The sequence below is a fragment of the Cordyceps javanica genome, chromosome 1 (assembly GCF_051103115.1).
Source record: "Cordyceps javanica chromosome 1, complete sequence".
Taxonomy (NCBI): domain Eukaryota; kingdom Fungi; phylum Ascomycota; class Sordariomycetes; order Hypocreales; family Cordycipitaceae; genus Cordyceps; species Cordyceps javanica.
The window spans coordinates 5,037,512-5,050,330 of record NC_139295.1 but is presented as its reverse complement, the minus strand read 5'-3'; the positions used below and the strand labels follow the sequence as shown (position 1 = coordinate 5,050,330).

At 52.4% G+C, this 12,819-nt stretch overlaps 3 protein-coding genes across 3 annotated transcripts; all 3 read right to left on the bottom strand.

Moving 5' to 3' along the window:
- Positions 1-346: 346 nt before the first annotated feature.
- On the bottom strand, positions 347-3,272 carry V2A60_001519 (Rho GTPase-activating protein; the record flags this gene model as incomplete). The annotated part of the gene is made up of 3 exons (XM_083252879.1): positions 347-2,673; positions 2,735-2,890; positions 3,131-3,272. The coding sequence occupies 3 exons, from the start codon at positions 3,270-3,272 to the stop codon at positions 347-349; spliced, it is 2,625 nt and encodes an 874-aa protein (XP_083109005.1).
- Positions 3,273-7,845: 4,573 nt separating this feature from the next.
- V2A60_001518 (S-adenosyl-L-methionine-dependent methyltransferase) lies at positions 7,846-9,107 on the bottom strand (the record flags this gene model as incomplete). Its single annotated transcript, XM_083252878.1, has 3 exons — positions 7,846-8,174; positions 8,213-8,305; positions 8,360-9,107. The coding sequence occupies 3 exons, from the start codon at positions 9,105-9,107 to the stop codon at positions 7,846-7,848; spliced, it is 1,170 nt and encodes a 389-aa protein (XP_083109004.1).
- Positions 9,108-9,726: 619 nt separating this feature from the next.
- On the bottom strand, positions 9,727-11,052 carry V2A60_001517 (uncharacterized protein; the record flags this gene model as incomplete). The annotated part of the gene is made up of 1 exon (XM_083252877.1): positions 9,727-11,052. One exon carries the CDS (start codon positions 11,050-11,052, stop codon positions 9,727-9,729), a length of 1,326 nt encoding a protein of 441 aa, XP_083109003.1.
- Between the last annotated feature and the right edge of the window lie 1,767 nt (positions 11,053-12,819).

Below are 12,819 nucleotides of genomic sequence, written 5' to 3'. Positions count from 1 at the left end.
GAAGCGGGTGCAGCGGCTTCAGCCATCGCGATATTGAAGCCCAAACGCGGGCTAACGTTGGGGGAAAACAAAGATATCAAGAGTAAGCAAATTGACCCAGTCGCTCAGAGCACCTGGTAAACAATGATGATAAAACAACCAAAACATAAATAAATCTCGTATCGCGAGTTGAAAAAGAGAAGTCGCAGGACAAAAAAAAGACACATTCAACAAGCCGGCAGAAGGTAAGAGCGCGTGTGGGCATCTCGGACCAATAGGCTCTGTACCGTCTCCACGGCTGGGTATATATATTCGCTCGTCATATCGTGACTTATCTGTTCAGTAGCCGGCTGAGAAGCACAGACACTTACTCAAGTTTCGGAGTGGCTTCTACAGGTACAGAAGTCGCTTCAGTATTGGTTGATTGCGACTCGGGTTGGTGAGGTTCGGCCACTCTCGGTTCAGTTGGCCTCAGCTTGGCAGGCCTGTGCTCGGCAGGCTTGTGTTCAATAGACGCAGGCTCTACTTCAACAGGCTCGAGGTGAGCAGCAGAGGCATTTTCAGTGGCTGGCAACTCTGTCTGGGCCAGGGCCATATCGGCCGCATGGGAGGCAGGCTCGGCAGCTTGAGCGTCAGCATGCTGGGCCGGATTCAAAGTAGCAGGGACTTTTGCAGCAGACTCTTCGTTGATGGTTTCGACAGGCTGATATGTTTGCTCAGCAGCAGTGTGCGTAGAAGATTCTGGTGTCACAATAGCCCCAGGCGTGATAGTGGCAGTGGCCGGATGTTGGATAGCTGAGACATCTTCGTGCTTTTTTAGCGTCTCTGTCCTGGGTGACTCGCCGGACGCCTCCTCACGCTTAATGTCGAGGCTCTTGCCACGGCTGAGGATAGTTGCACTGATACCCAGGCGCTCACCTGCTGGGGGTGGCGACTTGTTGCGCTTATGGTCGGCATTTTCCTTAGCCTCGCGATATTTGTGTTTAATCCAACCAAGAGGCCCTTTCGTATCGCCATCCTTGCTGTCATAAGATTCAGCAAAGGTAGCTTCTGATCCATCGGCTTGGAAACTCTTGCGCGCTTTGTTAGAGCTTGCGAACGAAGTTGTGCTCGCCTCCGCGTTCTGGTTGAGACCCAAGTTAGGCTGGGGAGGGACTTCGCCACTTCCATCATCCTTTTTTGAGCCAAGTGATAGCCACCTCTTCCTCTTCTCTTTGCCTGGACTTTGAAGGGTTCCAGCAGTTCCATCGTCTGCGGCGTGGTCGGGGTCCGAAAACCCGTTTGAAGAGTCAACAGGGGACTCAATCGTCTCCGGTATAGCGCTGTGAAGGGGACTCGTCTCGACGGGCGAGGTTGTCTCGACGGCGTTCAATGTAGATTGGGTTGGCTGGATAGCTGGTGAGGGGGCTGTGGCCTCGGTCTTCTCATTGACCAGTGTCTCAGACAAGGGCGGCACATTATCGAGAGGGTTCGGTTGTTCAATATTCGGCGACGCAGCGTTGGACTGAGGAAGAGAGTTGCTTGAGCTGTGTGCACTCAGGTTCATTGCACCAGGTGCTCTCTTTTTTCGTAGCTTGTTTGGCTGGCGCTTGTCACTTCCTTCCGCGGAGGTCCCCCGGAAAAGATTTGATACACTGCGTTCCTTGGTCTCTCTGGCATGTAAGAGAGCGTCCGGCGAAGTCTCTAAAAGGCGGTCCTGGCTATTTCCTGACAGCGTCTTAGTTGTAGCGTCAGGAGCAGGCAAAGGGGTAGACGGCCCATAGGTCATAGGTGCCTCTGATAAGCGTGCTGGAGTCAACGGTTGGACGGAACCAGTCCCTTCATTTTCTACCTTGGCAAATTTTCTGCCGCTGACCTTAGGGGACTTCTTGGATGGGACGGTATTGCTCCTGCTTAAACCGCCCGCGGGTGAGCTGGCCGCTGCAGCTGGAGTAGTAGGCGTTACAGAGTCATCCTTCCTAGAGTGCTTGGACGAGACAGAGCGGTTCCGTCGTAGCTTGCCGTCTCTGCGCACACTTTCGGCGCCAGCGCTGGCGTTGGATGCAGTTCGGTTCATCTGCGAAGGTGTCGTCGTGCTTGGAGTGAGTGGGCCCTTCGGTGTGCCAGATTGTACTTCCTTGACAGTGATTTCATCGGCGGCAGTGCCTTGCATGCCGATTAAGAAGTGGTCCTGGTTCTCTATGAGGAATATGATGACACATTGGTTGAGTCGATATTCCTCAGGAGCCATTGCATGCTGGGGATGCGACAGCATACCGGGCTGGAAGATAGCCGCTAAGTTTTGAGAGGTCATACGGTTCTCCTCCGACTTGGCAGCAAAGACAGCCAGTAGGTCAAGAATGTAGAGCAGAAGCTGGCGATTGAGCGGCGGCAGTTCAGTAATGAGTCGTTGATACGTGTGGATGGCGGCCTTTTCGTCGAAATCGGGAACAAATTGGGGGCCTTCGGCATCACCTGCGACTTGCTTGGTTGCGCCACGCAGAGGATCGCGAAATTTTTCATATAAGTCAAGAGGAACAACGGGTTCGGGCAGGTCGTTGAGGTATCGGCGGAGAACATTGGCTGCGTCGTGTACAGTGTAGCCGTCCCATGCAAGACCTTTGCCGTATCGATCGGGGGAATCAAAGACGCTCTTGAGCTCTTTAATGCGCTTTTCGGAGCCACTGAGGCGGAAAATGCCTTCAACGCCAGTAGCTAGAGAGAAGAAAAATGTCAGCAAACCGACTAGTAAGGCAACAGAGATGGCTAGTCGCACCCTTTTCCTTGAGAAAGACGCCACATTTGGCGACGACAATGGGGACATATCCATAGATGTAGCTCTGACCATTCTCATCAATCAGGGAGATGGCGACGTTAGCATAGGTTATACTTTGTCGCAGAGGCACACCAAAGATGCCAGGAGCTCGGGTCTCTGCAACACGGTCAGCAAGAGCGCAACAAGGAGTAGAAGAGCAACGTCGCCGTATCATGGCTATCCGAGGACAACAGAGAGTGCTTCAGATTCGGGGCTGCCCAGCGACACAGATGTTCGATGGTTGGGAACCGCAAGACAGCTACGGAAGTCCCGGAGACAGCACTGGTTTGCTGAAAGCGCGGTCTGAGGATTCAGGAAGCTTTACGAGCGAGGGGCATCAAGGAAATAGACTCGTACCGGGCTGATCTTGATTTTTGGAAGGGAGAATAAAGCCCTTCCACCATGACTTGAGATCGCGTTTGTTGGGCGGCGAAGAGGGCTGGAAGGACGGCGATGTCTGGGAGTTGGCCTGCTTGGCAGCCGGGGTAGCAGAGGCCATTGTATTGGTGTTTCGCAGGGGCGACCGAGGAGGAGAAAAAGGCGGATGGCGTGTTGGTAAGACGTCGCTGAGGGCGTGAGAAACGCCTGAAGCGTCGGGATGGTAGGTAAGCGCTCCTCGGCTCGACGAGAGCCAACTCTGGCGCGGCGTGGGCAGGTTGGAAACTCAGTGACACTGCAGCCAAGATGCCACGAGTATAGTGGGATGGATGGCTGGATTTGAAGACGACAAGTGGCGGAACGCGGTCGCCCTCAAGTCTTCGCCCGTCTGATAAAAGAAAGGCACCGCGAAATACCGAGCTTAGCGACGTTTGTTGCGACTGCTGACTTGCTAGCGGGCGTGGCTACGCTGATGGTGGGCGGCAGGCGTGGAAGGGCGAATCGAGGACGGAGTAGGACGGGGGAACGGACGTCGAAGTGGCGATAGAAGCGCTTTGGGTGGTAAGAAAGGCGCGCGAGGTGTGGAGGAGCGGCATGGGCGTAAATGAGGGAATCGCGGGCGCTGGGGGTTTTGCCTGTGGCGAGGAATGACGGAGGTTGTGTGGGTTGGAGAAGAGGCAGTACCTCTGGAGAGAGCGCAAGAGAAGGACGTGAGGGACAAGGCAGGGAAGCCAGGCGAGCAAGCGACGCTAATAACTCGCCAGGTACACGGTTGCTACCCAGACAAGTACCCTGGCAGGCAGTTGGCAGCTAGCTCGCACGCATACAGACTAGGGGGGTACTTCGTTGTTAAGGCTGGCTGTCCGCTGGCTGGTTGCCTGCTGCCTTGCTTGGCTACTAGCACACCAATGTACCTACTACCAGCCACTTCGGCTGCTACACAAGCGTGCAAGGCTGTGTCGGCATTTTGGTGATTGCCCAGGAATATATGACAAGAAGTACAGATTTACTCCGGATAGCATAGTTAAATCCCTAGCTCAGGCCAGGGTGCAGAGTGGGCAGCACCGTGATGCACTAAATGGGGAGTATGCAGTACTTATGCAGCTGCGCCAGCAGGTCCAAGGGCGCGTCAAATTTTTCTCGTAGTAGATTCCCCAGCGGAATGCCTTCCTCATTGACGTGCTAGTTAATGATAAATCAAGCCAGGTGGAATAACATCAACATGTGGTAAGCCGGAGAAAACCTGTTGGCAGAAGTATCAAGGGTCACTACCCGAGATTATGCCTGGCTTGCAAGGTGCCGACCTAGTGCGAGGGTTCACGTTATATTTAGGTAACTGGCAACAAATAATGCTTGTCCCGGGCGCTGCAAGATGACTGAAATGTGAGCCGACCACGGGTGTTGTCTCTGCATCGGAACGTACCCAGAGGGTTGGGTATTGTCGCTGATTGTTTTGGCCGATGGCCTGGTACTCTACCAGTAGTCGGGTAAACCTGCTACCTTACATCATACCCCTCAGGTCAGGGGCCATTCTCGGCAGGATGAACAAGTCTGCAAAGTCTCGGTAGTAGCGTTGGTGCTCATACTTGGCTACTGGTAGCTGCCTAGGTAGAAGTAGATGCCTACGTAGGTAGCAAGTCGCTTTTGCCTCCTTCATATGTACCTGGGCATTCATCTTCGTCAGTGCACAGCATACCTACTGGCACGACCTTAAGATGAACATAACCGCTACATTATTAGACCTGTCTCGATCTACGGGCTACCCCCAACCAGCCCAGAAATGGTGTGGTTCAGGATTTCTTTTCTCAACCATCACCCTCTCTGAAGCCGATTGCTTCTACAAACGCAGTTCCAAACACTACGAAACTCGAAAGTTCCCCAAGAAAAAGAAGAGAGAAGACAAGGAAAGGAAAAGAAAGGAAAGGAAAGGAGACCAAGGGACAGGTATCAAGTCTGACCCCGCGCCCGTCTTTGACCATGACGCTACTGCGCCGCAGCAGTTAAGGTTTCAGCGCAGGGCCAGTGTGGCTTGTTTGGCGGCACGCGCCGTGAGATGACTAGTTGGCTTGAAATTTGCCCGTGGGTGTCATTTGTTTCTGCTAGTTAGTTAAGTAGTCTCGCTTACCCGCCCGTTCGGCCTTGTTATATAGAGGGGTTGTTATAGGCAAGCATACTCCTTCTTTGATGACGGACCTCAATCGAAATACTTGTAGGGCAGAAGAGATCAGGGAATGACGCAGGAAGCATTCGCCTTAGAAAAAAAAACAGTGACAGTCAACCACCACGGCACATTGAAACAGGGCCAAGGCTGTTCACGTTCTGTCAGAATGCCCTTGACCAGACATGACCCAACAACGGACTCGAATCAGACCCAGACAGGGTCCGCTGGGCTGGCCCAGTGCCGGCCTTCCAAGGCACGCAGGAATTGGCATGGCGCATTGACAAGCCAGCATCCGAGGCTCAGTCGAGAAAATGGCAGGCCACAGTTTGTCTACTCGGTACTGAATACAAGCGCCCAGTTCCTGGGTGTTTCTCAATTCCAGACCGGGAGGGGATTCTTCTTGTTGCATACCAATGCCATGTGCATGGTTAGCCCTCGGGCTGCGTCGCGTGGCTTTACATCAAGCCCTACAACGGCTGTCCAGGCTCTCTCGTTACTGGCCTGGTACATTTTAGAATAGTATCCGTGCATGTTCTGAGAAGGACGGTGAAATCCGTTGCAGCCATCCCCTTGGAAAAGGAAAAAAAATCTGGGGCAGCCCTGATTCTAAAAATAATTCGACACGAAAACAACAAAAAAAGCTGGAAATTTTTAGACCCAGCTCATGACCACCAAGCCGAAAGAAAAAGTCGACTCTCCAGTTTATTTCCTTGGTGCGACCCGCGGCCAAGCGTTGCTCCAGCTCCAGTGTATGTAGCCAGGCAGGTGGCCGCTCTGCTCTCTTTCGTCCGGCCCAGGATAACTGCAAGAAACTTTCAAATATAATGCTAATACAGAAATCGGCATGTGTGCACGATCGTCCCCGAAACGAGGACTAGTTCTCAAGTAGGCATCGATATTGCCCGATTCGCCCGCGTGGCAGCCAGCGATCGCATCATGCACAGCCCATTGCCCACACACACTCCAACACTACTTGGTATGAGTCCGTCAACCAGTCCAGTTACTGAGCACCTGAGTTAAGCTACTTCCGAGTCGCCCAACCCAACGCCAACTGGAGAATTGGAACTCGCAGATCAGCTTTTACAGTGGACCCCGACATCATTCCTTCTCCTCGGCCACGCACACTCTCCAAGGGGGCCGAACCACACCCAGAAACCGCCTACGGGCCTCATACGGCCACACTAAAGAACCGCTGCCTTTGGCCTCGTATTACCCATGACAATGGAGATTATTCCCGGCGGAGAAAGAATCTCCTTGTCAAGTAGAGTGCAGTGCGCGCGGCAGCGGCATGCCACGTGTAGCTCTAACGTTGGCAGTGAGCAGCGGCCAATGAAATACAGAATGCACGGTACCATCGCGGCGCGTCGTCGCACTGGTGTGAGGTGAGCCTTGTTGGCCGAGCTGCCTCAGAAGTATAGCCTATTATAGTTATGGACTACTTACATACTTGACCACCTTATCGCCGTAACGTAGCCGGCACCGTACCGTACTTCTACTAAGTAAGCCAAGTAAGTAGTCAGAGCTTTGCTGCTAAGACTTGTCCAATCCACATTGTGTCGGTCCGATGCTACGATTCTACTGGGCATCAGAGCTGAGCACCAAGAATGCTATTGCTGAGCTGCCAGAGGGTGCTAGTGACTCGTCACCTATCAAAAGGCAACAAATATTGACCAAAACCATGCTCAGCATACTTGACAGGTTGGCAATGAAGTGTTGTCCAAGTACACTCCTTTGGTATTGCTCACTCGAGGCCAGAACACTTGCCGTTGCATCTTGGTTCTCGATTATCAGGACGTGCACACTGCAAACTGGCTGGGTGGAACAGACCAAGGCACTTGTCGAACCTAGGCATCACTGAATTGGGAATGATGCGTAGACTCATTGCTATTAATGCGAAACCCACGACTTCTCCACCCAGGGGGGGGGGGGCAAAGAACCAGAAAGTCTTGCATCAGCCCTTTCAGACCCCGTCGAGGGGCTTCCACAGAACTGGAGGGCCAGCCCAGCAACTGAAGCGAAACCGCAGATGCAGGCCTGTGGCGGTGGCATCTTGGGCGGCAATTTTGAACCACCAAGTCCAAGTTGTCTAATCCGTACGGATGCACCTCTGGCCTTTGTTGTAACAACTTGGAAACCTGTAACTTGCCAGCCTTATTACCCGCGCCCGCTGAAAGAAGTGGGTGTCGTCGACAGCCAACGTCACCGACCGCGTCCGTCCCCTCTTCCGCCGCCTGTCCACCCACCCTGATCCCCGAAAACACTTAATGCGCTTTGCAGCCCAACGACGCCCCCCGTTAGCGAATACATACGTCAGACTGCATCAGGCGACTCGAATAAGCTGCCACTAGCCCTGGTTGATCGTCATCATCGTCTCCCCATCGACGCTTTCTATTATTACACATTGAAGAGGAGCACCAGATATAGTACGATTCAAGTCGGCTGCACCCAGTTATCCTCACCAGGTAATGGTAGCTACCCTATACCCCACCACTTCAATGCACCGGATTTCTGTCTTATAGTGGCGTCATCGCCGTCAGTCCACTTGGCACTGTAATCGCGTCTCTAGCATGATGGTGTTGTCGCCACGGGATGGATACAGCTGGATGATTTCCAGGCCAGCCTGACCGCAAATGTGTTCAAACTCAGCAAGAGACCTTTCCTTCCCTCCGATGGCGAGAAGAGAAAAGTCTAGCCAATACAGCGTCATTGGTCCGTCCACTTTCACCTTGTCTGGGACTAGCATGTCGCATATCAGCAGCCGGGAATCAGGCGCCATGGCAGAAGCAGTGTTTCGTAGTATCTCAATCGCCTCGCAATCATGAAAGTCGTGTAGGAGGCGGCGCATGAGGTAAGCGTGGGCATCTACGCAGTGGCGTCAGAAAACAACCGAGAATGCTGACTCCTCTCGAGATACTTGCCGTGTATTGGCTGAGGCGTAAAAATGTCATAGACCATTGGCTTGATACCAGGGATATCCGCAGACTGCAGGGTGTCTATGACAGCTGGAGTATCTTGTAACACGAGTCTTCCACTGAAAGCTCCTTTACAATCCTCTTGAATGGCCAGGAGGGCTTGGCCTCTGCCACCACCCACATCCACAATGTATGGTCGCTCTTGCGACCCTTGTACCTCGAGGGCCTTGAGATCCTGGAAAGGAAACATGCCGACGACGGGAAAGTTCTTTGCCATGTTTTGCAGCGTAAGATTCCACAGCCCACGCTGCTCGGGATCCGTGTCAAGCACCTCATAGTATGTCATCCCTTCCATGCCTGCTGTGAACGCGAATGGGGTCTTTCTTGTGTCGTACAAATCCTCGGGCTCATGCGTGCTGCAGTACTTTGGCATGGTGATCCAAGCATGCATTATATCCGCGCACACTCCAACGAAGCCCCCGAGGCCTGCCGTCGGGTCAAAGGCCATTGATCGCTGGTTGTGCGCATATTCATCACGTCCAGTTTCCAGAAAGATCCCGTTGGCAACAAGTACACGCACAGCCCTCGTAATCACACTTGCATGCACGTTGCACTTCGAAGCCAGCGCTTGCGCCGCGATGCTCCCACCTGGCGGAATCATCCCAAATGCGCCGATGCGGATCAGCAGATTCATGGCAGCGCCGCAGCTCATGTTCTCGAGCCACCGGGTTGCGATTTCATAGGGGCCTTCCATCGCAGCGCGCACGCCGTGAGCTCGGTTCAGCAATGACAGATGCTGCTCGACGGTCCCATCGTATGACTCCAGCTCAGCCACCAGAAGCCTGGCCTCATCAAGAGCTTTAGCAGCCGCTGAGCTGTCCATGGCGATGACACTTTGGATCTTTTCTTTGGAAAAACGATGGCAAGGCTTTCTATTGAGCTGTCCCCCCAAGGCGAAAGCGGGGAAGGAGGACAAGCGTCAGGCTGGTGGTTGACGTGTCGCCTGCATATGCCTCGAGGCTCGAAACGCCGGTCTCGGGCGGGGCTTTACCTGCATATTGAGTAGTAGTAGATCTCTTCGAGTCTGTGCTTCAGAGGATGTAAAGGCTGATGCGTGTGCTATTCGGAGGCACAGTTCGTGTAATGCCCAAGGACTCTAGCAGTCGTGTTATCTGGCGGCCTTGCGTCAGCAACGTGTTATGAATCCTCACTTTCCACTGTGCCGCGCGATTCCAGGGCTGATGCATCACTTCTCAAGAGTATTTGGTAGCATTACAGACACGCAAAGAAAATATAGTGTCATCGCCTGAAGCCTTGACATAATGAATCTGTCATGGCTATATTAACGTAGAAGTATCTTAGTTGAAACGCGATTTCCTCCGTTGCTATAAGCTTCCGCATACAATCGGCACAGAGTCGCATGTCCTCAGTCACTGAGCAGATAGCTGCTTCGATATCGGGCATTTTCACGCCCTACTACAGATTAATCGCGCCGCCACAACTCAATCCCACTCAACGGAAACGTGCGTGTCGGGCTCACCCCGTAACTGACCGGCCCATGAATTGATGGATGTGCGAAACATCTTATCTCCAACCATCTCACTCTTGAGAGTGCGCGACCTGTGCTCTTTGCACGCAAATACATTCAATTCGCATCCACACTCACCACCATCCGCAAACCTAACCATGCTACCCTCCTCAAGCGCCATCTTAGCCTCGATGAGCGTCGATGATAATTTGCTGTCCCAGAGGCCGTTCCGTCGCTGGTATTTGTGCAGTAGTGTGACCACATGCCGGCGAATGTTACCATTGCGAGAGACGAACCCCACGAGGCGAAGAATTTCCACTGCTGAAAGAGAAAAGGTGAATGTGGGCATAATCCTGTTGGGATGTCTGTCACTACCGTGACCACACTCGTCACCTAGCAGCCTCCCGGCGACATCGACAATTCCCTGAAATATCACATTACTGGTGCGCCAAACATCTTTGGTATTATTCCCCAGCACGTGGCGACAAATTCTCTCACAATTAACGAGAGCTTGCAGTGTAGAAATGGCGAGTCTTTCTTCGTCGTCAGCAGCCCCCGAGTCCTCGGCAAGCTTCTGAAAGCGCAGCCTCCAACTCCTGTACACGTTCTCAAAGCTTGGAGCATCGTTTTGATCGTCACAAGCTTGTGGTAGTCTACGAGAAAAGCTTGGGTCGCTGGTGAAGCCAAAATGAATAGGCATATACTCATAATAGGCATCCGCCGCGCAAGCGAATGGACCAAGGGCTTTCTGCTGTGTTTGTTGTCGCGCGTGACACTTCCATGAATTGGCGACTATTGTCGCATCAATTTCATGTGCTTGGAACTCGAAATAGCTGATCAGATGCAGAAGCCACCGGGAGTCCAAAACTCCCCGCGACCCCCTACTTCGAACCGGCGTATCAGCCTCGAGCCAAAAATGCCAGTGGTCGATTAATTGCAGCGCCTTTCTCACATGCATAAGCGCCTGATTAAGGTTCCCCTGAATACAGGCTATCCCTATGAGGAAGACAGTGGCGAGCAAAATGGCCTCTTTGTCAGAGTACGCGAATGTATCCTTCTTTGTCAGTTGGACCAGCTCATGAATAGCGGTATTGCATTCCTGAAGAGAGAAAGCATAGTATCCTTGCCCAGAATCACTCTCAGAATTGGCTGTGCGCTGCAGATGATCAAGAGCTGCCAATGCCAGGCTCGAGTGAAAGATGACTGGGTAAGATTCGGCAGCTCGCGGTACCTCTACAGACCAGAAATTGGACCTGGACAGTAGACCACCAACTTGTTCGAGAGTGAGATTCAAGAACATTCTGAATACCTGCCGTTGCCTCGCAGTGGTCTCGATACCAGGCGGTCCGGGTGAGAACGACATCTCTCTGCTCGTGGGTGTGGATGCGGCGTTCTTGTTGAGCTCGTCGCCACAACTTCTCCCCGTCGCCGTACAGTTTCTGCAAACTGGCTTTGTTTCATCGCATTTAATATGTCTCTGTCTTTGGAGATGAGTCAGCTTGACGTATTGTCTTCTCCTTCACGTGCACATTGCTTTTGTTTTTTTTCGGCGTCTTGTTTGGTTGGCGAAGACTTACCGACAGGTCAGACAGCCAGTCTTGACTTTGGGTGCCCAGGCTCTACGTCTTTTTGGCAATTTATGATGTGGAAGGCTTTCTGAACTGCCGGCAGAGTCGGGAGGCGACTGCGAGAGCTCTTGCTGCATCTTTTCTTGGACGTGGCAAGTGCATAACCTCCAGATTGGCACACGGAAGGAATTCAAAACAAGCATATCGATGAACTACAGCATGTAACACTTCCTCGTATATATATGCAGAAAAGGAGAAGACAGAAGACAGAAAAACACAGGTTGAGCACATGTGAACATGCTTCATAAGCCAAGTGGCAGGCCGCGGTAGTCCTTGGAGTCTGCCCCCTCCATCCAACAGCGCTCAGCCGCAATGTGACGATACTACTTCTTATTCAGGCATAGCAATTTGTAGACGACGATTTTACATCTAGACGAGCTCATCTACGATATGCTCCTGTGGGTACAGATTCCTTGTCAGTTGACGTGGAGCAGCCGCAATGATAAGTACTCGCTTGGGCTTGGCCCCGTTTGCGCGTGTAAGTGGTTATGTGAGGCGGCAAGGCAAATACTGCATTGGGAAGAGAGACCTTTTGTTAAGACTATTAGCTCAAGCGACCACCCACAATTTCGAGCAATACAGCGACTGCCGTCTGAACGAACGGCGCCTGATGGTGGGTGAACGCCCGAGTATCGTCGTTCTGCTGCAGAATTGATCATTCCGATTTGTCACATTTCTTTCACGTTAGCAAGAGACAGGCAAGTAGAAGTCTCGCAGGTCAGGCAACCTGATCACCTGCACCGCGTTATTACCTCGAAGCACCGCCAGCACGGGTGTCTACTTGAACAAACTCAAGTATATGACTGGTCTGATGAAGGCAGTGCACTCAGGCTCAGCATCCCACTTCGTTGTTGAAAGGAAGTCGAGCACGCCTATCACTGGTAGGCTGTAGCCCTACCCTGGGACATGGCGCACATCGGCCCCAAATGCTCGTCTGCTACAGAATCCTGGCTCGGTTTCCGGGCTGAGATGTGGGACTGCTTTTGTACTTTTTACAAGTAGCAACTAAGTATCGGCCGTTACTCAATTTGCCTGCGGTTCCGGGCGTCGTTTACTGTCGAATCGTTGCCAGCCACACTGCAAATTGACACGGCTTGAAGCGAACGCCACACGGCTGAGTGGTATCGTTCCTTTCAATTTTTGTCATGGAAATGAATTGTGTGTCAAGAGAAAGGATTCATCAAGCTGTCAACAACGATGTGGCTTAGATAGTTACAATCCATATCTGTCGCAAGAATTTGTCGTAATTACTACTGGAGACATCGGCTGGAGTAATCTGTACTGACCGAGAGAATAATAAGGCCGAAGTTGTTACGGTCGAGTCTTAAAAAGGAGACAGTCTGCACATTGTTTTGACAAATCCTCCTACTGCAGAATGTTGTCAGGTGATACGGCTTCGCCATCTTGACCCTTGGCTTTTCAGGTCCGCGGCTGTAAGC